Source organism: Pan troglodytes, chromosome 15 (genome assembly GCF_028858775.2).
Source record: "Pan troglodytes isolate AG18354 chromosome 15, NHGRI_mPanTro3-v2.0_pri, whole genome shotgun sequence".
NCBI classification, from domain to species: Eukaryota; Metazoa; Chordata; class Mammalia; order Primates; family Hominidae; genus Pan; species Pan troglodytes.
The window spans coordinates 38,594,259-38,620,481 of NC_072413.2; the positions used below are offsets into that span (position 1 = coordinate 38,594,259).

General features: G+C 35.9%; 1 protein-coding gene across 2 annotated transcripts in view; it reads right to left on the minus strand.

Moving 5' to 3' along the window:
- The window catches only part of LOC129136978 (uncharacterized), a 249,194-nt gene that overhangs the window by 59,040 nt on the left and 163,931 nt on the right, over positions 1-26,223 (minus strand). The window contains exon 1 of one of the 2 annotated variants that reach the window (XM_054666006.2): positions 8,884-9,338. The exons of the other annotated variant lie outside the window; for it this stretch is intronic. Within the exon in view, the coding sequence (XP_054521981.2) occupies positions 8,884-9,251 (368 nt within the window). The 5' untranslated portion in view covers positions 9,252-9,338. Of the gene's footprint in view, positions 1-8,883; positions 9,339-26,223 lie in introns of those variants that run through there. 2 annotated transcript variants of the gene reach the window in all.

Below are 26,223 nucleotides of genomic sequence, written 5' to 3' on the forward strand. Positions count from 1 at the left end.
TCTGTAGCCAGAGGATATTTACATTCCTTAGTTATGTCTACTTTCCTGGAAATATTTATTTGTGTTCACAAAAGTTATGTACAAAGAAAGAGCTCCAGGCTCAGTTTGAGGATACTGTAGAGGATTAATTGCCATGAAATACAAATTGGAAAAATTTTAAAATATACTTCTGCTCAGATTTGATACTTGAAATTAAATTCCCCAAAGTAAAATATCCTTGCATGTGAGAGAAGGTGATTCTCGTTTTAGGAAAATAGGAATACAATTTTCAACCCTAACTACATGTACTAAATTGCACATTTCTAACCTCTGATTATTTTGAGTTGTTGCTAGAATTTTTAAAGTAAAATCCATATTCTGAATGTTCCACAAAATTGTTTCTGCCTAATTTTGAATTTCATAATCCACCTCTCACCACCCTGTGTTTAAGATCCAGGCATACTGTTTCTTTACTATTTGTCCAACATGCCTATCTCTTTTTTGTACCTTTGCAATGGTTCATAAGCTCACAGCCTGAGAATACTCATTTACCTTCTTTAGGTAGCCAACCAAGAGAGCTTTGTTATTCTTTATCATCTTATTTATAACAGGGAGACCACCCTTTCTCCCTATCAAGCTAATCCAGGTTACTATCTCATGACATATTGTCCACTTTGTTCTCAGAAATTATAAACATCTGAAAATATGGTTTTTTCTCATTTAATATTTATCTCACTCACAGGAGCATAAGAGACAGGAGGAAAGAAAACTTTTAAAAATTATGTATGGCTTTAAAATAGGAATAAAGACATCCCTGAGACATTATACGTATAGATAGATATCTATATCTAGGAATGGATAGAGGGATTAGTTACGAGCACTGATCTCCGACCTTTTATTCTCTTGCCCAAATTCCTAAGAGGTATGGGGACTCATTCCTTATAAACCATAAAATCTCATTATGTGTTTTTTTTAATTAATCCATATAAGGTGGCTTACTTTTGTTGACGACAAGAGTCAAACTCTGTAAAATATGTGAAGAGATTTATTCTGAGCCAAACGTAAGTGGATTGTGACGTAGCCCCAGGAGATCCTGAGAATATGTGCTCAAGGTGGTTGAGCTGTGGCTTAGATTTATACATTTTAGGGAGATATAAGACGTCGATCAATAAATGTACATTGGTTCAATCCAGAAATATGGGGAAACTGGGGCATGGGGTGGGGATGGTACTTCCAGGTCACAGGAAGATTCAAAGATTTTCTGAAGACCTAGAATCAATAGAAGGGAGTGTTTGGGTTAAGATAAGGGGTTATCAATACCAAGGTTCTTAATACGCAGATGAAGCCCCCAAGATGCATGCTTCAGAGAGAGTAGATTATAAATTTTTTTATCAGACTTAGTCTTAAGGTCTCTGTTTTGATGTTAATGGTGGTCAGCTGTGCCTGATTTCCAACAGGGAGAGTATAATAAGGCACTATAATAAGACACTCATTATAAAAGAGTCTAACTCCCATTTCCCATCATGGCCTGAACTAATCTTTTAGATTAACTTTGGAATGCCCTTTGTCCAAGGGGAAGGTCCAGCAGTTGGTTGCAAGGGCTTAGAATTTTATTTTTGGTTTACACATTGCAACCTGTGCGTGGGAAAGCATCACATGACAAATAGCAGAATTGAAGGGAAATCAAAATATTTTAACTCAAAATATATTTTGAGATGGCTGCTACAGGGCCAGCAGACTGAAATAGCCATGCAAAGCCATCTTTTGGGGGGAAAATTTACATCTGTAGATAATCTCCATTAATGCATCCATGACTTCCCTTTCTAGACCTTTCCTGCATCCAGACGAGATTAACTGAGAGTAAGACACCTTTAAAGGTCTGAAAAGAGATACCTTTGATCTATTTTCTCTGAGGGCTGCTACCTGTGAGTCTTCATATACATAACAAGGCTACCTTTGCTAGCCAAGCCTCTTTCTTTCTCCCTCCCTTAACCTGTCTTGCTACAAAAACCTATTTTTGCCCATACTCTAAGCCAGCATTCTTTCTATAACCTTAAGATGGTAAGCTTCTGAACTTCACTGGGAGGTGGGGTCTTCATTTCGAAGACTCTCATGTATATACTTTACACAAATTTGTATGCCTTTTCTCTTATTAATCAATCTGCCTCATATCAGTGATTTTTTCAGGGAACCTCCAGAGGCTAAGGGCCTTGGCCCCCAAAGCCCCCTTATCTTAACTCAAGCATTTCTTTCTACTGACTTTAAGTCTTTAAATAATAGTTTCACTCTCAACCGTCAACTAAAGAATCCCTAAACCCACCTATGACTTGTAAGCTCTCTTTTTCAAGATTCCCTGCCTTTTCAGGCCAAACCAATGTATATCGTCCATGTATTAATTTATGATTTTATCTGCAATTCCTGTCTCCCTAAAATGTATAAAACCAAACTGTTACCCAATTGCCTCTGGCACACTTTCTCAGGACCTCTTGAGATTATATAACCCTGGGCTATAGTCACTCATATTGGTTCAGAATAAACCTTTTAAAATATATTTTGGCAAAATTTGTGGTTTTTTCATCTTTAGATAGAAAGAAAAAATGACTATGTATAGGCGACCATAAAGACTTTAAAACAAAAAGATTAAGCATATGATTACCTTGTGTTGGGTATATATTTCTAAATATATACACACACATGCTTACTTACATATGTCTTAGCATTTGGTGTGTTCATTGCTATTAGGGTATCATTGCGTCTAGACTCATCAGAAAGAACTAGGAAATATATGTATGTATTCTAATTCATGAATACACAGACACCAATATTTATTTCTATGTTTATCTGTATATATAATTTAACAAAAACCTAAGTTTTTATTAATACTTCTAATTTCAATCTAACTCTACTGGATTCATCTTAGCCTTCCACATTTCCTTATTTGTAACGTTCTTCTCTGACAGTGAGGAACCTGGCTTTCTTTTTCCATAATATATTCACTTATTTGGCCAATCCCACTATATGTACAAACTTTGCTCTCATAATTTTGTGCTCCCATAACAAGGATTATGGATTAGCTTTCACATTGCTAAATCATAACCATTGAAAACATAGTAGCTTTAATTAGAGAAACATTCATAATTCCAAAACCAAGTTATGAAAGAAGAGATTTGGTTTCCTTCAAACTCAGAATTTAGTGTTTAAAAGGCCTGGAGGAAAGCCCATTGCTTATAGCTTTCCCATAGCTTGCTGCTAACTTCATGTTGAGGTTTCTTGATTCCTTGATAAACGTTTCTAATCTAAATCGTCACTTCATCTCTCTATCAAGCTTTGTGGGATAACACCTTGTTTTGTAATTTCATTGTACTTGGACATTTCTATAGCACTCACTTTCTTAACTTTGGTATCTGGTTCATTTCAAAGCAACTATTACTAAGAATTATTCCTGCTCCTTACTTAACATTTAAGCAATCAGTCCCAAACCAAAGGAAATAAGTATCAGAAGCCTCTTTAATATTTAGCTCTTTAATCTCCTTACTTCCACCATCCTTAGACTCATTCAAATAAATTTTTAGTTAAAATTCCTCTTTCCCTTGATGGCACAACTATCCCACGCCACCATCATTACTCAGGCTGAGACTTTAGAGACATTGTTGATTCTGCCTTTTACTTTGCTTTTAAATCCAGTTAATGGCTTCACATTTTAAATTTTAAGTTTTCTTTCTCACCTATGACCTCTTTCACATTTTTATGCCCAGGAGAGGCTTTTGTAGTAATAAAACCCAGCAGCACATCCTGCATGGGAAATTTCAAATAGTTGCCCCTATAACCCTGATGTATTCTGCATACTGCTAAAAATAAAACTTACTAAAATATCTGATGATATATTTTCTAGGGCCAATTTGGTTACATTAGAAAACCCTAAGTATAATGCATTAATCAAATATTCAAGTCTTATTATGCTGTGATTTCAGCCAGTATTTCTGGAGGTGATCCTTGCAATTCTCTTTGACATGCAACACCCTCAAGTAGAAATAGGAAACTCTAAATTCCCTGAACCTTCCTTCTTGTTAATTTTCTTTATATTACTCCTTTTTATTTCAGAGGAAAAGTTATGGCTCTAAAATTATATATTACAAATTTAAAAAATTCCGAGTTTTAATAATATTAAAAAACCAGAAAAAAGCAAATTAATCTCAAAGAAAGTCGAAGAAATTATAAAGATATAAAAAGAAACCAGTGAAGTAGGAAACTAATATATAATAGAAAAAGTCAACAAAGCTAAAAGTTGATTAAAATGTTTCATAAAACTGACAGCACTCTGATAAAACTAATAAAATATATAATTTATATATCAATTAATTTATATATCATATATACAATTTCAGTAGAGAAAAAGGCAATGACTCAATAGATCCTACAGATATTAAAAAGATAAATGGGTAATAAGCTATATTACAGATAATAAAATATATATACTCATTAATATCTGTATACACTCAGAGTAACACAAATTGACATAAAAATTTTGAGTAGGTTCATAGTTACTGAGGATGTTGAAACTCCCAAAAATTATCTCCTCAAAACAAGTAAAGCTCATATGATTTTACTAATGAATTTTGTTAAATAGTTTTAGGCAAAGCAAAAAACTATTTTAACACCAATTCTTCTTAAGAATAGAAAATGCAAAATGTATTGAGAATAACTAAAGAATAACTAAATAGTATCCTCTATTTACAAATTCAGTACTTTTACATTCAAATTTTCAGTAGGTTTTAGAATTGCAAATTGGTAAGTTGATTTTAGAACATATGGGGAAATAAAATGAACCAAAAAAAGCCAAATTTTTCATATTAGTTTTCAACTGCTGCACAAGTTACCACAGACTTGGTGTCTTAAAACAACATGTATTTATTATTTCAGTTTCTTTAGATCAGAAGTCCAGTTTGGCTGAGATCCCTGCTTACAGGATCATGAGTCTGAAACCAGGGTGCCATCCAGGCTGCATACTTATCTGCAGGACTGCCCAGAGAATAATCCATTTCCAAACTCAATCAGGTTATTAACAGAACTCAGTTCATTGTAGGTCCCTGTTTTCTTGCTGGCTCTTAGCTAGGGTGGCTCCTACATCCTAGAGGCTACTCTCATGTCCTAGCCATGCAGCCATATCACAACATGGCTTCTTACTTCTTAAGGCCAGCAAGTGAATCTTTCTCCAGTTTGCTATAGGATAGCCTTACACAATTTAATTTAATCAAAGGAGAAACAATCCCATCATTTACTCTATATAACATAAACTGATAAAAAGAGTAATTACCTCATCATATTCATAGGTCCTGCTTCCACTCAATGAGAGGGCACTATGGAGAATGTACATAACAGGGATTGGGAAACCAACCATCTCAGCATTCTGTCTGCTACAGTATTTCTTGAGAATAAGAATTAGGCTTCAGGGACCTACACTGCCAATCATAAAAGGTTATTATAGAGCTAATTAACAAAATGTATTAGTTGTTGAAGAATTGACAATTATAGTAACAAAAGAAAATTGAAGCATAGGAAAAAGACACAGACATCAAGAACTGCTATTTGGTTTAAAGATGACAATGTAGTGCAGTAAAGAGAAGATGACATTTTCAATATAGAATGCTGTTTCAATTGGATAATCACCTTGGAAAAATAATAAAAGCATAAACAAATCTTTACCTCCTACCTTACATCATATACAAAAATTAATTCCAATTGACTACATGTCTAAGTGTGAAAATTAAAACAATAATGTTTATGGAAGACAACATATGCAAATATTTTTAGAACCTTAGGTTAAGGAAAGATATTTTGTAGAGAAACGAAAGGCATTATTCATCAAGAAATTGATAAATTTGTCTACCTTAATCTTATAATTTATATTTCTCAAGAATACCATTAGAAAGTGAAAATACAATTCACAAATTAGGAGAAGATACACTTATCCACGATATATCAAAGACTTCTAGAAATCATTAAGAAAACAGTTATCTCTATTTTAAAAATTGGGTAGTAGACTTTTGGGGTAAAAAAAAGAATATCTAAGCAGCTAATAAATGAAAATCTGTTTAAACGAATTATTAGTAACATGCTTAACCTAATTATTAGTACTCCATGATGTTATACTGGCATTCATCCAACAAAATAGCTAAAATTGAAAACAAAACAAACGAACAAAAAAACCCTGACAATTCCAAGTTTGGGGCAGTATATAGAGTAATTGGAAGTCTCATACATTGTCATTAGCAATGTAATTTGGTAAAATCACTTTGGAGAAGAGCACAATTGTGTCTAAAAAAGTCAGACAAATTTATAGCCTATGAATTTCCAGGAAATGTTAAGTCATTCAACTTCCTGGAAATTTCTTTTATATATGTATCAAAAGATACACAGAGAAAGATTTATAGCAGCCTATTTGCACTAGCCCCAATTTGGAAGCAACCCAATTGTATATCAACAGTAGAATGGATAAGTAAATTATGGTATATTTTGACCTATAATGGAATGCCAAAGGGCAATAAGAATGCATGAACTGCTTTATTCAGGAAGTATGAATCTTGCAGATATTGAGCTGGACAAACCGTATGCAGGAAAGTGCATCACTCTATGATTCAATTTATATCAATTACAGAAAAGGCATACGTAAGTCATAGAATTCAGGATAGAGGTTACTCTTGACAACGAAGGAAAAGAAACTAGAAGGCCATATGAGGGCCTCTTTGTGCTGAGAGTTCTGGGTCATATTTCTATGAGTATGTGCAGTTTGTGAACATTTACTGAACTGTACTTTTGTGATTTTTTTGTACTTCTCTCTATATATGATATATTTCAATTTGCATTATGTTTAAAAAAGTAATCTTTAACTTTGTAGGGTAGGGTTTAAATAATTTGACTTAATTTTTTTTTTTTTTTTTTTTTTCCTGAGACAGAGTCTTGCTCTGTCGCCCAGGCTGGAGTGCAGTGGCACCATCTCCACTCACTGCAAGCTCCGCCTCCTGGGTTCATGCCATTCTTCTGCCTCAGCCTCCCGAGTAGCTGGGACTACAGGCACCCGCCATCGCGCCTGGCTAATTTTTTGTATTTTTAGTAGAAACGGGGTTTCACCATGCTAGCCAGGATGGTCTCGATCTCCTGACCTCGTGATCCACCCGCCTCGGCCTCCCAAAGTGCTGGGATTACAGGCGTGAGCCACCGCGCCCGGCCTTGACTTAACTTTTGATTGGCATTAAATCTGAGCATGCTTTGAGAAAGTCTTTGTTTAAGGGTAATACTTCAAATAATCTGTTAATAAATTTAATTTGTATCTTAAATGCTGAAATCAAGCTTTACACTGGTAGAGATAGAACGAAAGTAGAGACTAGCAATAGAATAGAGAGTACATGATGTGACTACAGATTATTCAGTTTAAATTGTGATACTGAGAGGCTTCTTGTCAGCCTGAACTTTGATGCTGACAGTAATTTCAAGCAATTTACTCTAAGTTTTTCCAAAGTGCACTGTACTTGCGGTCTCACGGGTATTATAACACATTAATTTTATTCATTTTCCCCACAAGATGAAGGCAATATATGTTTGAAAAATCTACTATGTTAATTTGTGTAGTGCTTTAAAACTTTCACCTTGAATACATGCAAATTTAATTTAAATTAAAATGTACAGTTAAAGTTGGATTTCGGATTTTTGTAATTTTGATTTAGTTTGTCCCTCCAGCAAACACATTTCTAATTAAGGAAGATATTGCTTGGTGGTGGTTTTGCATCGAATGCTCATAAGACAACTCTAATCTGGGTTATAACTTTTGACAAGCATTAGTTTCTATTTTACAGTAGTCTGACAGCTATGAGATTAGGAAAAAGTATTTCATCTTGAGAATACATTCTTAGTTCATTGATGCTTATTTCTGATACTTGTAAGCCAAATGACAAGTAAGCATTGTACTTCAACGGCCGCATTTTAAGAAATTTTTCTCTGCTTCTAAGAATATTAGTTATTGAATGCATAGAATTCATGAGTCATCCATCCATAATAATCCAGAGTAGTGTGAAAAAACAGGGAATTATCTACTAAATTGAAAAGAAAAGACGATTCTACTATTTTTTTCCATACTAGGTTAAAGTCATGACACTAATATTTTATACAATCAGTCTAGAAAATTATGATCAGTATATTTAAAAATTAAACAGATGAATAAAAATTATGAGATGCATCACATGTATTAAGATTAAAGATTTTTATGTGAAAAAATGTTTCCTTACACACATACACACAGACATAAACGCACATATTTATTACTTGGCTGCTCTTTAAAATATAGATCTTACTGAGTGTTATCATCTAAGATGTTTTAAAAGCACTGCATTACTGGCGTAAAAAATAGCATATGGAAAATACAGAGACAAGACAAAACACTGTATTCAAGTAACTATAATTAGTTTGGTGTGTCTAGATTGTAGAATACATTGTGGTAGGGAAATAAATGGAGAGAATATGTAGAGAGAAGCACCCATGATATATTTTTAATGCTCTATGAGGAATTTGTGCTTTAAAAATTTGTTTTATCAGTAGGTCATGATGCTTCTCTGAAAATACAGACTGCTCTTTTCTTCAATCACACATAAAGGTTATATTTTTAACAGTGTGGTGAAGTTAAGAGGCAGTGATGTTCTTAATATTTTATGTCTCATTCTAGGAATTCAGGGATTTCAACACAAGATGATGTGAGTAATTTTTTTTTTTAGCCTGTATACCTAGTGGAAAGGGACATTGTATGCCAGGGAGAGCTGACACCTGTCAAATAAAATGAGACAGACGTGAGCAGGTGAGGGGAGAGATACAATCCTTAAGCTCCAAAGTAGTTTACCTGAAGAGGAAGAGACTTACCTAAAGGAAGAAGGAGAGTGCTTCAGGTTGGTTTCGGAGCACATGAGACCTGCTGGTGAGAATGAATGATTTGAGATGCTCCCCGTATGCCACATCCATTTGTTTTTAATCCAATCTCTGGAATAATTTGGATCAAAAATTATAGAATGAGGACTATAGAAAGTAAGAAAAATCATCCGGGTGGAGGAGCCAAGATGGCCGAACAGGAACAGCTCCGGTCTACAGCTCCCAGCGTGAGCGACGCAGAAGACAGGTGATTTCTGCATTTCCATCTGAGGTACCAGGTTCATCTCACTAGGGAGTGCCAGACAGTTGGCGCAGGTCAGTGGGTGCGTGCACCGTGCGCGAGCCGAAGCAGGGCGAGGCATTGCCTCACTTGGGAAGCGCAAGGGGTCAGCGAGTTCCCTTTCTGAGTCAAAGAAAGGGGTGACGGACGCACCTGGAAAATCGGGTCACTCCCACCCGAATACTGCGCTTTTCCGACGGGCTTAAAAAACGGCGCACCATGAGATTATATCCGGCACCTGGCTCCGAGGGTCCTACACCCACGGAGTCTCGCTGATTGCTAGCACAGCAGTCTGAGATCAAACTGCAAGGCGGCAGCGAGGCTGGGGGAGGGGCGCCCGCCATTGCCCAGGCTTGATTAGGTAAACAAAGCAGCCGGGAAGCTCGAACTGGGTGGAGCCCACCACAGCTCAAGGAGGCCTGCCTGCCTCTGTAGGCTCCACCTCTGGGGGCAGGGCACAGACAAACAAAAAGACAGCAGTAACCTCTGCAGACTTGAATGTCCCTGTCTGACAGCTTCGAAGAGAGCAGTGGTTCTCCCAGCACGAAGCTGGAGATCTGAGAACTGGCAGACTGCCTCCTCAAGTGGGTCCCTGACCCCTGACCCCCGGGCAGCCTAACTGGGAGGCACCCCCCAGCAGGGGCACACTGACACCTCACAAGGCAGGGTATTCCAACAGACCTGCAGCTGAGGGTCCTCTCTGTTAGAAGGAAAACGAACAAACAGAAAGGACATCCACACCAAAAACCCATCTGTACATCACCATCATCAAAGACCAAAAGTAGATAAAACCACAAAGATGGGGAAAAAAACAGAACAGAAAAACTGGAAACTCTAAAAAGCAGAGTGCCTCTCCTCCTCCAAAGGAACGCAGTTCCTCACCAGCAAAGGAACAAAGCTGGATGGAGAATGACTTTGACGAGCTGAGAGAAGAAGGCTTCAGACGATCAAATTACTCTGAGCTACGGGAGGACATTCAAACCAAAGGCAAAGAAGTTGAAAACTTTGAAAAAAATTTAGAAGAATGTATAACTAGAATAACCAATACAGAGAAGTGCTTAAAGGAGCTGATGGAGCTGAAAACCAAGGCTCGAAAACTACGTGAAGAATGCAGAAGCCTCAGGAGCCGATGCGATCAACTGGAAGAAAGTGTATCAGCACTGGAAGATGAAATGAATGAAATGAAAGGAGAAGGGAAGTAGAGAGAAAAAAGAATAAAAAGAAATGAGCAAAGCCTCCAAGAAATATGGGACTATGTGAAAAGACCAAATCTACGTCTGATTGGTGTACCTGAAAGTGATGGGGAGAATGGAACCAAGTTGGAAAACACTCTGCAGGATATTATCCAGGAGAACGTCCCCAATTTAGCAAGGCAGGCCAACGTTCAGATTCAGGAAATACAGAGAACGCCACAAAGATACTCCTCGAGAAGAGCAACTCCAAGACACACAATTGTCAGATTCACCAAAGTTGAAATGAAGGAAAAAATGTTAAGGTCAGCCAGAGAGAAAGGTTGGGTTACCCACAAAGGGAAGCCCATCAGACTAACAGCGGATCTCTCGGCAGAAACCCTGCAAGCCAGAAGAGAGTGGGGGCCAATATTCAACATTCTTAAAGAAAAGAATTTTCAACCCAGAATTTCGTATCCAGCCAAACTAAGCTTCATAAGTGAAGGAGAAATAAAATCCTTTACAGACAAGCAAATGCTGAGAGATTTTGTCACCACCAGGCCTGCCCTAAAAGAGCTCCTGAAGGAAGCACTAAACATGGAAAGGAACAACCGGTACCAGCCACTGCAAAATCATGCCAAAACGTAAAGACCATCGAGACTAGGAAGAAATTGCATCAACTAACGAGCAAAATAACCAGCTATCCTCATAATGACAGGTTCAAATTCACACATAACAATATTAACTTTAAATGTAAATGGACTAAATGCTCCAATTAAAAGACACAGACTGGAAAATTGGATAAAGAGTCAAGACCCATCAGTGTGCTGTATTCAGGAAACCCATCTCACATGCAGAGACACACATAGGCTCAAAATAAAAGGATGGAGGAAGATCTACCAAGCAAATGGAAAACAAAAAAAGGCAGGGGTTGCAATCCTAGTCTCTGATAAAACAGACTTTAAACCAGCAAAGAGCAAAAGAGACAAAGAAGGCCATTACATAATGGTAAAGGGATCAATTCAACAAGAAGAGCTAACTATCCTAAATATATATGCACTGAATACAATACGTACAAATTTGTTAGGTATATGAAAAAATACTCAATATCACTTATCATCAAAGAAATGCAAATTAAAACCACAATGAAATATCACCTCACACCTAGCAGACTGGCTTTTATCAAAAAGTTAAAAGTTTTTGTAAAGATGTGGAGAAAAGGGAACCCTTGCACATTGTTGGTGGTGATGTAAATTAGTACAGCCATTATGAAAATCTGGAGGCTTTTCAAAATATTAATAATGAAACTGCCATGTGATTCAGCGATTTCACTACTGTTTATCCAAAGGAAATAAAATCAGTATTTTGAAAGATATCTTCACTCCTATGCTTGTTGCAGCATTATTCACAATAGCCAATATATGGAATCAATCAAAGTGTCCATAAATTGATGAATAAATAAAGAAAATGTGGTACAGATACACAATGCAATATGAATTAGCCTTAAAAAGGAATGAAATTCTGTCATTTGAGATAACATGGACGAAGCTAGAGAACATTATGTTGAGTAAAGTAAGCCATGCACGGAAAGACAAACACTGCATGATCTCAATTATATGTGGAATCTAAATAACAGGGGCTGGGAGATGGTTAAAGGATACAAAATTTCAGTTAGATAGGAGGAATATCTTTAAGAGATTTGTTGTAGAAAATAGTGACTATAGGGGCCGGGCGTGGTGGCTCATGCCTATAATCGCAGCACTGTGGGAGGCCAAGGCAGGTGGATCACGAGGTCAGGAGTTCGAGACCAGCCTGGCCAACATAGCGAAACCCGTCTCTACTAAAAATACTGAAAATTAGCCAGGCATGGTGGCAGGCGCCTGCAATCCCAGCTACTCAGGAGGTTCAGGGAGGAGAATCGGTTGAACTGGGAGGCAGAGGATGCACTGAGCCAAGATCACGCCACTGCACTCCAGCCAGGGCGACAGTGAGAGACTTGGTCTCAAAAAAAAAAAAAAGAAAGAAAGAAAGATAAAAGTGAGTATGGTAAATTGTAAGTTATTTTGAAAAAAATTTTAAAATACAACAATTTGAATAAGTATCTGTCAAAAATGAACTAGTACTTAAAACTGGATTAATGTTCATAGCTATAGTATCTTTAATTTGTATTTTTTAGCTTCCTTAATTTTTTTGGTCTTATAAGTATTCCTTACATTTCTTTGTAATCTTTACAATAAGATGTTAAAGGCAAGCTCAGTGTTTTCTGCATTCTTAGATCCTTTTGTCAATAACTTTTCATTTCCTTAAAGTCTGTGCTTTAAAAATCAGCCAACCAACCAACCAACAGGAAACAAACACATTGTGGCCTCTCGTTATAATTTCTATCCAGTGCAAAACTTAACTGATATTATGTGGTTATAATTCCAAGAGTATACAAAAGGGCGTATGGTGAAACTAGGCCTTTTCTCCAAATTCCATCAACATAGAAAAATGTAGGCAGACTGCATGTTCTTTCAGGGATATTTTAGGCTCATTGGTTTATATACACAAATGCATCTCTGTGAAAAATAGCACATTTCATACATCTGGAATTGCTTTCACTCAGTAATGTCTCTTGGTAGTCATGCCCTATTAATAAATTTTTGTAAGAGCTGCCATGGAATACTTAGCATAGTTGTGCCATAACTGATTTATTAATTTTCTATGTATTTGCTACTACAAGCAATGTTCAATAAACTACTCTCTCTATGTAAATATATATGGTAGATATAGATATATGTAATTTGAGTGTTTATGATGATGTATATTTAAGATGGATTATTAAAAGGAGAATTACTGTTAAAATATTTCCAAATATTATTTTAAAGTATATAATACATTACAATTTACAACCATGAAGAATATGATTTATAATATGTGAGGCATATGAAAGTACCTGTTTTCCTTCACATTTTATATTTTGATCTTTGCATGCCAATAATGGATATTTGGTATTTCAATGCACATTGCATTTTCCTTTCTCATATAATTTAGGCTTTATAACTTTGAATATGATTAAAAACCATTTGTATTTTCTTTTCCCAATAAACAATTTGCTTATATATTTTGTCCCTTTTTCTACTCTTTTTATCTGCAGGACTTTCTCATGTCTGACCTTCCATACCCATTTCTGTGTTGAGAGCTACTCATCATCCAGTTCATTTTGGAACATAGCCTAATGTTAGCTTAGTCTGTTGCTTGAATCTGTGATTTTTTTTCATTTATTTTAAATCTTTCTCCTTTGATGTAGTATTAGTCCATTCTCATGTTGCTATAAAGAACTGTCTGAGACTGGGTAATTTATAAAAGAAAGAAGTTTAATGGCTTCACAGTTACACATAGCTGGGGAGGCCTTGGGAAACTTACAATTGTGGGGAAAGGAGAAGAAAACACATCCTTTTTCACATGATGGCAGGAAGGAGAAGTGCTGAGAAAAAGGGGGAAAAGCCCCTTATGAAACCATCAGATCTCATGAGAACTCATTCAATATCATGAGAATAGCATAAGAGTAATAGCCCCCATGATTCAATTACCTCCCACCAGGTCCCTCCCAAGACAGAGGGGATTATGGAAACTACAATTCAAGATGAGATTTGGGTGTGGACACAGTCAAACCATATCAGATGTCAAACAGGCTTGTTTTCTAGAGTCACAAAACTGCTGTCCCTTGATTTGCCATATTTCTATGCATTCAGTGATAAACTTTTAAAAGACCAGTATTTATATAGTTCTACTTTCTTATTTTTGTCTAACTCTGTAAAATTTTGTAATATAAGTAATTTTTCTATCACTTAAATTGTACTCTTGCATCATTAGAGTCATTTTAATCTTTAATTAGAAGATATTTGTAATCCTTCTGTATTTGATTTTATTTAACATTTGTACCTGTTGATTACTGTCTCCCTCTTGAAAACCAATGTAATGCAGTTCTAGATCTTCTCAATACTCTGAGGGTTATTTGCCTTATTTCAGATTTTGGGGGCCTTCTCTCTATATAATCTTCTACTAATGATTAGATGCTGTGTTATCACATCACCTGTTCTTCAGTGATACTGTCACATATTTGTTTCTCTCTTAAATTCTAGTATGAATAGAAATCTGCATTTGCATTATCAGCTTTATTTGAATAAACTTCTCACATTTTAAACTTAGTAAGTCTATAAACAAACCCATTATTTTCTCTTCAATATTCCTCTAGCTTATTTCTATTCTCTAAATGACATCACCATTTTTCTTGCTTTTGCTTTTTTTATTCTTTCCAAAATATTTAAAAACTGTTATGTCTCAAACAATTAGTAGGAGAAATAAATACGTAAATTCTGAAATAGGATGAAAGCAGAAAGCAGATTAGAGTTGGAGATCATGACCACATGATTATAGGAGTTCTATAACCATGAGAAACTTTATAGCATGTAGCTAAAATCCATGAACTGGAAGAATGAATAGGATAAGCATTTAGTCATCATCTTTAGTGCTTAATTGAAGGATTGCTGTACTGGTTAACTCTTCTATACCTCTGTGTGTAAGCATCTGTGTGCCAAGGGCTTCTGTGTATTTAGGGTTCCTGCAGTTATTCCATTCCCATATCTCTAAGAAGCCACAAACAGAAAGAAAGAGGCTCACAGTAGATACCTTGGCAGGCATATTTGATTTACACTTATAAGAGGCTGTCCTCTGATGGCTAAAAGTACATGGAGCTAGTTGCTGCAGTTGTTACCAAAGTAAGAGTTGATAGACTAGAAGTAAAGCATAAGAAATGTCTGGCTCATTGTAATTGTCCTGTATTTTAACAGACCAGATTACTATTCATTTACAAAACCTGATCTCTACTTTCTCACTTGGTGACTTTGATTGAGCTAATGTGTACCTTCAGGTGCCCTTCATTCTATATCTGCCAATCCTAATCCCACCCATTCTTTAGTTCCCAGCTTAAATTATCCCTCCTTGAGTTTGGCTCTTTACTAAAAACCTATCTTTTTTTCCTAACTTGTATATACCAATAAGGGGTCTTTGGTAGCCTTAATTAAATGAATCTTTTTTAAAGACAAGAATAGGTTTCTTTTCTTTGTAGTGTTTGATTAATTCTGTCCAAACTATTGAGATTGAAAATGTTTCTCATGGTGCTATTATATCTGTGACCAGTTATTAATTCTATTTTTTACCTCAGTTGTCTCATCTATATCATCTGGGTTAATAATATGTATTTTGCTAAGTTACTAAAAATGTTAAATAATGAACTGTAAGTAATGTGCTTGCACAGAGTAAATGTCCTCCAAAACTTATTTTCCCACCTGCAAGGCCATGGTAGGAACCTATTGTTTTCTATGTTCCTTTGAATTAACTAATTGCAAATGAAGTTGTCTACAGTTAAGCAATGCTTTGCTCTTCAGTGAGGATGACAAATTTTTTTTTGCTTTATTTTATTCGCTGATTGCCACAGAGATTATATTGCCACCATGGAAGAGGAGGAGCTGGAAGGAGATTCTGAAGCCTTGGGACAAAGCTGGTGCTGTGGCAGTCAGAGCAGAGAGACAGAATGATGCCACTGATTGCTGGCTGTGCTTCTGGAGACTGTTCTACTTCTGAATTTCCAATTCAGTGAAATAATGCCTGTCCTCATTTATTAGCCTTTTAGAGTTGGGTTTTCTGGTTTGCATTGTTTAAAGTATTCAAAATGGCACATACTTCTACTTAGCTTTAATGTTTCTTCTTTTTATTTATCTCAGGCTCTGCTGCTGTCCTGTCCATAAGGTTGTTTGTTGGTAAAATATTAAACTACAGGAAACATAGCCTCAGAAAAGCATGACTCAACATGAGCCTGGGACAACTCAGGGTCTCTCTACTGTGCACAGCATTTGTTCTGCTTTCAAGGCTCCCCGCAGCATCTGAAGCTTTACGTCCCTGGAGGCAACTGCCCATATGTTTACCTTTATTACCAACTGCAGTTTCCAGGCATCTGCTAAATTACAATTTTGAGTGCTTAATGGTGATTTCATTTGTGTAAAAAAAAGGGGGGGAGACTCTTTGCCCCTCATTAACTTAGAATGGCATTGCACCACAGCGTAGAGCTGGCATATAGGTATATTGAAAGAAGTGGGTGGAGCTAAGAGGATTAGAAGCTTATGTGTGCCGTGAGGAGGTAAGAATCAGGTTGTGTTCATGTGTGTTTATGTCCTTTCTTGGAACAATAAAGTAAACAGATTTTCTCCTCTGAGAGAAAGAAAGTTTCAATAATATAGAAATAGCTTTGCCCCTATCTAGGGCCCTTATGTCTTTTTAACCCCAAGGGGCATATCACAGAGTATATAGGAGAATATGGCAATATATCAAAGGCGATAAAGGCCACAGAGCTACAGATGTTCCCCCATCCTATGCAAGCTGCTTCTCTATAGAGCCTTCCGTTCTGCAAAGCTTCCAGCTTGTTCTGTCATAGCACCTGATTAGACAGCAGTGCCTCCAACACTCTTGGCTGTCCTTTCTTTCCTTGGTTAACTTCTCTTGTCAGTGCAGTTGAGTTATCAACATGGTATAAGTGTTACATCAATACCATTTCAGAAATAAAACACTAGCCATGCAAAGACTGAAACAAATTGTTTTCCAACTAAATGCTGGCAGCCTGCTCTTATAGATTAAGACCAGGTTTCTCCACAAAGCACTGAAGCAGCAAATTTAAAAGGAGGCAAATAGAACATAGACTATATAGCAACAGAGATAAAACAGTTCATTACCTAGCTAATGTTTGCATTTTTCTGCTTTAGAGCATGTATAAAATTAGAGATAACAAAATGACACTTAATAGATGCTGGACATGTAGAGGGAAATGTAGCTTTTAAAGACATTTTTCTTCTATTCCTGGCAAAAGTAAGCGAGGGAAAGGTGAATGTAGCAGGTACAAATCACACAGGCAGAAAATACAGAGGAAAGACCTAAAGCCTAACTCAATTCTATGTATTTTAGTTATGGAAATCTGGCCAAGTCACTCCCCTCCTTGCAGGGATTGTTATTACTTTATTATGAAAAAATTGAAACAGTTGTCTTCTCTACTGCACAGGGTTGTGGCAAAAACAAAATGGCATTGTGAATGTAAAAGTTCATTAGAAACTCTAAAATGTGATAGCATAATGTAAACCACTTTTTTTTTTTTTTTTTTTTTTTTCCGAAACGGAGTCTCGCTCTGTCGCCCAGGCTGGAGTGCAGTGGCGCGATCTCGGCTCACTGCAAGCTCCGCCTCCCAGGTTTACGCCATTCTCCTGCCTTAGCCTCCCGAGTAGCTGGGACTACACGCGCCCGCCACCATGCCAGGCTAATTTTTTGTATTTTTTAGTAGAGACGGGGGTTTCACCATGTTAGCCAGGATGGTCTCGATCTCCTGACCTCGTGATCCGCCTGCCTTGGCTTCCCAAAGTGCTGGGATTACAGGCGTGAGCCACCGTGCCCGGCCAAACCACTTTTTTTTTTTTTTTTTTTTTTTTTTTTACATAAAGATGCATTACAATTGAGTTTTCAATCTCATAGCACAAGAGTCACAAAGACACAGAACATTTAGCTGACACTGAGATAGTCATGATTCACAAAGACATTTTAGAAACTATTGAATTCATCTACAGCTACAGTCCATACAGCTCTCTGCCAGGGAGTTTTTCTGCCTGCATTTGGACATGTACTGTGACAGAGAGTTCAGCATTTATTTGTTTGAGGCCAACCTCTCCTCTCTGCAGTGAGCTGGATCATGCCATGCATAAAGCACGGGGTCTTCTAAGAAAAGGGCGCAAGTCCTTGCTTTGCCACTTAATATTTTTCTAATACCGAGCAAGTTACTCTCAGATACCACTGCCTCATTTATAAAAGTTTGATAATAATGCTACACATGTCAAAGGGTTATCATAGGGTTAGAAAAGTCCATTTCAGATGCTAGTTATTATTTTGAAGTGAGAATTCATTTTATCTTAATAAATATGTTATATTTGTTGACTGAACACAGGCAGCAATAACAGAGTGCTATAGGTAATATGTGTCATTCATATTCAAATACCTCTCATAAATGTTATCTTTTAGAAAATATGTTATTAGCCCTGAGAAATAATAAAGGATTACACATGAACTCTGGATCCCCTCAACACAGCTTAATAAAAAGCCACTGTGCTTTTTCTTTTAAAACAGAAAAAGAAACGTGTTTGGATATCAATGATCTTCAGTAACTCATAGAATAGAGCATAGGCTGGGCCTGTGTAATGGCTCAGGCCTGTAATCCCAGCTCTTTGGGAGGCTGAGTCAGGAGGATGGCTTGAGCCCAGGAGTTCAAGACCAGCTGGGTCAACAAAGTAAGACCTCGTCTCAACAAAAAAATTAAAAAGTTAACCAGATGTAGTGGTGTGTGCCTGTGGTCCCATCTACTAGGGAGGTGAGGTAGGAGGATCGCTCAAGCCTGCAGTGAGCCGTGATTGCACTACTGCACTCCAGCTTAGGTGACAGAGACAGCCCCTGTCTCAAAAAAAAAAAAAAAAAAAAAAAAAGAATAGAACATTGGCTAGTAATCTAATCGGTGCTAAAGGCATTTGGCATTACCAGGCACCAGGCACAGGCTGGAGTAAGACAAAATTGTCATGTTTTGACATGTCATGAGACAAAATTTATCCTTGCCATTTTCTAGGCTCTTGCCTTTCTCCTGATTTTCCCTGCATAGGTCAGACTCCTCACCTTCCCACTGCATTTTCTTCACTCTTCTTAGAAAAGGGGATTCTCTTGTTCTTTATTAGGTGCTTCAACTGATTTAATGAGCATCAACTAATTTCACTTGTTTGTGTTTGGGTCATTCACTTTTCAAAGTGTTCATTCAGTTACTTCATCCATAAAATGGTGACAATGACATCACAGCTTTGTTTAATAATTAAATAAGACAATCTGTGTAAAGCATTTATCATATTGTCCCACACATAGTAAAGTTCAATGATTTTATAGATATAATTACAATATCATAATTAAGATAAAGTTTTATATTATACTTTCAAAAGTTAGATTTCCAAATAGAAATAGCTTGAGAGCTGGAATGACTGTATTTGAAACTCAGATTTATCAGTTACTAGTTGTGTGGCATTAGGCACTGTTTCAACCTTGATTTTCAGTTTTTATATGATGGGAAATATAGTTATCCAGTTAACTACTGCTATTGTGAGGATTAGGTGGGAAAGCCCTGGTCAAAAGACTTGGCACTGAAAACATTCATAGTAAATAAATATTAGCTATTTGTTATTATTGTAGTAGTTTAGGAACAATTTCATATTATGCTTTTTAAAAAATGCATAAAATGGGGAATGTTGATTTTCTATTTTGCCTGTTACTAAAAGTTCATGCAAATAATAATGTCCAGAAGTTTAGGGGAAAGAATATTTCCACAAGAACGAAGAGAGAGATTTCACTAATTGTAACTAAGCTTTGTTCTTCCTGACCCTCTATTTCTGCTTCCAGAAGCTGAGACTCAGGTTAGCATCTCACTGTATTTCTGTGAGGAGGAGATATTGGTGCAAGATCTCAAGCAGACAAGCAAAATCCATCCCTATCCAACAACTCCTACCTATTGAGCAAATGATTTAAAAAGTGGTTACTGTGCCATCAGAAAAACTGTTGGGGATTGATGTGTCTCTTTTTGTTGAACTGGCTGAGTAGATAAGTACACAGAATAACTTATACCATCACTTTATATTTACGCTTACCTAATATGATATTGTTATAGATGTCTTGTGAAATCAAGTTGTTTTCAGCTTGCTTCTGTCATTCTTCCTTCTTCTTTGTGATTAAATAGAAACAAATGATGTAAAATATGTGCTCTTTTCTTTACTCTTCCTAACTTATGTAGGTGGGATGGGTAGCCTTTATTATCTTGGCAAACATAGTGCAGGGATAACTTGCATTGTTGAATTGAGTAGTATAATAGTGACAATGCTAAAAACTCAGTGATAGTTAAGGACTAACCACTGAATATTTGTTATACAATATCTCAAAGTTCTCAGCTGGATTATGACATTATTTTATTTAAAATTTTCTAATATTTAATATGTCTTTTTTCTACATTATTTAAATTGTTTTTATATTCTTTTTTGGTTTTAAAACATAATGAATAAGAACATAAAATAAAACATACAAAAAGATTTAACTGCTTAAACATAATGCAAATTTGAGACATATTCATGTAATTGATGGTCTGTAAGCAAGTAATAGTTGATTAAATTGTTTGTAATTTGTAGAAAAATAAATGCACCAAAATGTTTGTATGCTATATATTGAAATATTATTTTATTATTTCATTCATGCTTATTCATTGAAGACTAGGAGTGATATCTAGAGGAGGAACATTTTCTACTTAAAAATGTAAAATATCATTTATTTTTTATTTTCAAAAATCGGATAAGTAGATGCCTTATATACACTGTAATCTCTACAGCTGGGAGCCTTTATAAATTTATTATGCCAAAATATCCAGTCCATATTTTTTTGGCTGCTAAACTAAATCAAGGTGGGCAAGGAAAATGATAATTGGGGTAGGAGTACAGATAAATTCAGAAGAATCAAGAAAACTGTTTAATGTAGAGAAAATAACAAAATTGAAAACAGTGTGTGGCAGTTATCATTGTTATGCTTTCCTGCATCTGAAAATCCTTAATATATTTAGGCAATTATTGTCATTCATTCACTTACAAATTAATCATGTATATGTGGAGTGCTAACTCTATGTGTGAATATTAGACTGTGTATGCAGCGGTGAAGTCACTGCCTTCATTGAACTTACATTCTAGAAGTTTGTTGTAGGAAAAAATAGGCTGCTACCCATTATAACAAAAAGAAAGATACTTTAATTCTCAAGTCCTCTCAGTACTTCCCCCCTATCCCCCTAACTCCTCCTGTGCCCTGCCCCCTCCAGATCCTTTGCAACATGGGCAAGAACTTTAACCTAGCTTTAATCACTTAGAAGGAATCATCCAGGATTTTAGATTAGCAGCTATTGATGCAAAGAATAAAGAACAATAGCAAATCCATTCTGGTCGTATTATTAATGAAGAGAGCAATACCCAATCTCATATCCACAAATTAGATCCCCCATTTATTGATGTTTAATGATTTATATATTTTTACTACATTCTAATATTCTTGTTATTCAAATATAATATTTGCTTTTTATTTTTTTGAGATGAATATTTCTTCAGTTTTATAAATATCTTTGCAAATTTTCCATCTTAAAATATAATTAAGCTCACTTCTGCATACTTCTAGAGCTTCCCTATCATTATTCACTTATAATTAACATAATGCTCAGCAGAACATGTATGATAATAAGGAGGCCCAAACTAATGTAATAATTGACCTTGACTATCTGGGACGCCTAGGATTACAGTATATATACAATATGTTAAGTTCTTATTTAATTCCCAACTGTGGGAAAAGACAAGTGTCTGAAGTCATCATGCTTATAATCCAAGGCTGTTTTCCTGATTTTAAGCCCTGAGTTTCTTTATAGATTCATAGTACTTGAAGAAAGGGGTGTCCAGGTATTTTTCAGAAAAGTTCTTACAATAACATTACAAATACATACTGTGAATCATTTCATTATTTTCTCAAATAATCCTATGATCATTCTCTCAGTATTTGAGTATATGATATAAATAAATACATAATAAATGTCCTTCCAAAGTGACAAAATAAGTACCATCACATTGATTGCATAGGTAAATAAAATAAAGACTATTGGGTTAGAAGGTCTTGGAAGTCCCTAGATTTCCCCCTTTATCAAGGTAATAAATGAGAAAGCAATACTACATTCCTGAGGGAATGGCAAATCTTAGTGTAACTGTCAAAGGCTTGAAAGATTCAGATATGATTATATGTATCATATTACCATTTAATTCTCCAGTTTGCTGATTACAGAAGACAAATGAGACATGGAACATGATGATGGATTATTTCAAACCTAATTTGGTGGTGACTTTAAGTGTAGATCCAGTTCCAAATGTGGTATTCTTGGTGAAACAAATCAGTACCATGTTAGACACCTTAAATGAAACAATTGATGTCACCTTTTTTTTCTCTATTACAGTAGGACTTGAACTTTGAAAATAATTTCTTTCACCCAATAAGAACAGCAACACACTTTCACTATTATGTCTTAAATCACAACTATCATCTTCTGTGCCACAATTTAGTCTGCAATGACATTGACAATTTCACTATCCCACAAGACACAATACTGGTTGATTATTTTAATAATATACTGATCATGGGAACTAGAGAGCAGGAAGTAGCGGGAATAAATTTGCCTTGGTAAGATATATTTCAGTAAAGTTTCTGCTGCTCAGTATAATGGGGCATATAGGGATATCACCACTAAAGTGAGTAATCAATTCTGCTTCTAAGAAGAGAAAAAAACATTAAGTAGATATCTTTGACTTTGGTTGCAGTGCACATTTGCTTTGAGCATGACTCGTACTCATTTACCTGGTACCTGAAAATGCTGCTAGCTTTTTGACCAGAAGGCTCTTTAATGGATCTAGGCTGTACTACAAGCTGTGACAACTTATTTGCTATGACTCACTGGATCTTATGATAGTTGAAAGCTCTGTGGATGATTGGTGATGTTGTATGGAGTCTGTGGAAAACACAATTAGAAAATCACAGAGAAAGCTCCAAGTTTTTTCAAATAATGCCAAACTTTTTTGGGTAAATAAATATTCTGCTTCACAGAGATATACCTTGGCTTGGGACTTCACATAAGGATCAACTATAAGACAGAGGATAAACTTGTGACTGACTCATCATGCTACATCCACTTAGCCATTAACTTGATTACATCTAGCATTTCTACTGTAGAGCCCCAGTAAGTGTAAGCAGTTTACATCAGCAGGATCTTTCAAATATCTATCCTTCCACACTATTGACTCTCTCTCAGTGAACAGCTGTGGTTTCATAGGTCATTCCCTATGACCATTTTACTGAGGTGAGGAAGAAACTGAGTCGGAATCACAGATACCACCATGCGATACATTGGCACCAGCCATATGTTACTGTAAAGAATGAAAAGAAAAAGATACACCTAGAACAGGCCTCAGAGCAACCAGCTCACTATTCATCTCAGCTGGCTTTAATAGAATGACTTTAGGATTATGTCCACATGTCAGATTAACCCATGTGAGCTACCCAAAATTCAGCTGGAATATCATAGTACTTATTCTTATCAACAACTGCTATATGAAAAATGTAACATTTCATAATATTCAAAAGTCTTTGCCATTAGGTGGAAAATAAACCTTTGGATCCTCTCACACCTTCAAGGGTCATTAATGATAAATTGGTAAATATACGCCCCCATTTTAAGAACAACAGATTTTTAAAAATTGCATTTCGCTGATCAAACTAGGTGGGCGCTGCATACTTTGGTAATCAGATAAGGTGATGGAGTAGTCACCTTTGAGTGTAGTGGCTGAAAATAGAGTAATTATTTTAAAAATGGCTCATTGAAAATTCTGACTATGCATGTTGGTAGCTCTGGGTCTTACACTCAACTGAAACCTGATTGTAAATAACTTCAATTAACTGATATGATGTCTGTGTTCTTCCTGGATGGCCAAATTCATTTAAATGTGATGTGCTGTGAAACACTTGAGGGTGTTTTTTTTTTCTTTTAATGTTATAAGATAGAACCAAACTCCCTTGAAAGTAATTTTTAAAATCACTTCACTTGTAAACAAAAGAAAAAATAATTTTCTGACTGACTTTAGTAGTTGAAATAACTCCTTTTTAAACTTATTACTCATAAATTAAACACTAATTGTTTAAAGAAAAAGAAAATTCCAAAATATTTATAAATAAAGCTAACCTGAAGGAAGTATCTGTACACCTAATGGTTTTTGTGGATTGATCACGAACTTGGAAGGGGCAAGTTTGGACCATTATCTACACAGAATTTTGAGCCTGAGGTGTGTGGATATTTGTATTTTATGTAAATGCATTAGAAGGTCTGCACTATGATGAGTAATCTTAATGATCTAATGCAGTGGTTGGCAAACTACAGCCTGCAGGCTAAATCTGGCCCACTGCCTGTTTTTTTAACAGCTGAAAAAAAAATAGACTATTTTGTGGCATATAAAAGTTTTGTTACTTTTTCAGTGTTCAAATTTCAGTCTACAAAAATAAAGTTTTATTGGTACATACTACAACCATTCATTTATGTATTTTATATGGCTATTTTCATACTCCAAAGGCAGAGTAGAATAGTTGTAACAAAGACTATATGGCCTGCAAAGCTTAAAATATTATCTTATCTTTACAAAAGAAGTTTGCTGACTGCTGGCCTGGTGACTATGATGACATCATGACATGTTCTGTGGGTTTCATTGAATATTGTGCATTCCTCATAGGAACAGAGAATTATTCTGGGTTTGGCTATGTTCTCTCCAACTCCCCAATCTTTGCAATTGCTGTGATCATAGTCATTTTGCATCCTGGGGGCTGTCAATGTCCTGTGCTCTGTGGCAGCAGCAGCAGTGCCTTCGGCTCTGGGTCTAGTTGAATAGCCTCTTAATTTTTCTGAGTGGTCCCAGAGGTATACTGCTATCTCAGAGTTTCTAGAAACTACCCTATATGTTTTCAGTTACTTCCTTTTTAGATTAAATAAACCAAAGTGATTACTTGCAAGTAAGAATTCTGGTACAAAACCAAACTCACAAGTAAGTGACCAAAATAGGATTATGAAGATATAAAGTTGGTAAAGCATTTAAGTGGATTAAGTGGATATACAAAAATGCTGTGTCACATATGAAAAAGCCAACATCGAAGGATTTCATCCTAAGACATCAGAAATCCATAAAATAGAAAGATAGCCCACCAAGGTTGAAGAAATATGAGACATAAAATAATTGGTCAAAATTGAGGACTAAATTTGAGCAACTTGTAAAATAAGATGAACATGGACAGTGACACAATGAAGACAGTTTTAAAAACTTTTGCTATATTTTTATTTTCTCCTGAAAAGATATTTCTAAACAGTCACTGAATGTGAAGGAGTCAGTGAGTGTCAGTGAGTAGTTCAATCAATGTCACAAAAAATGAGAGACCAAAAAAAGACTGGCAGGAAGTAAAGGAGGGGGAAAGTGCTGCTCTCTACATAACCTCTAAATTCTTCTCAAACTAGTAGAAGAAAAAAATTAAATTAAATTGAATATGTGTTCTACCCAGGCCTTTGTTTTCTTGAGTATTTATTCCTTATATAGCGTAAGCCCCTCCACTATATTACTGGCATGAATTAATTTTGTCATGTATGAAAGTGGTAGCAAATATATGATTGGATATTACTAATCTTTACATAGGAGGCAGAAAGAATGAAGATGGCCTAAAGTTGTAACAGGAAAAAGAAACCACAGTCACATATTTTAGGAGCGGGAGAATCTTGACCATTTTTGTGGTTCATGCTGAATTCTACTTTTTGACTGTTGAGGCACACTTATACAGTGATTTTGTTTTTATCCTGTTCATTATTGGTACAGGGTAACTTTAAATTATTTTTGTGTTTGAAATTGTAGGAACATCATAGCCTAGCTCTTAGTGCTAGCTGTCAAGGTTGCTTTTTCCTTTTCCCATTGTTTATTGTGGGGATGATGTTCTTAAAGTGTAGGCACTATACTGCACCTTAGCATCACCTGAGAAACTGTTTGAAATGTGAACCCTCAAGCCCACCCCAGAAGCACTGAATCAGAAACTCTGGGCATGGGGCCAAACTATCTATCTTTTAACAAGCCTTTTGGTCCAGGTAATTCTAATACTAGCTAAAATTTGAAAACCTGTTGCAATGGTTAATCACCTTGA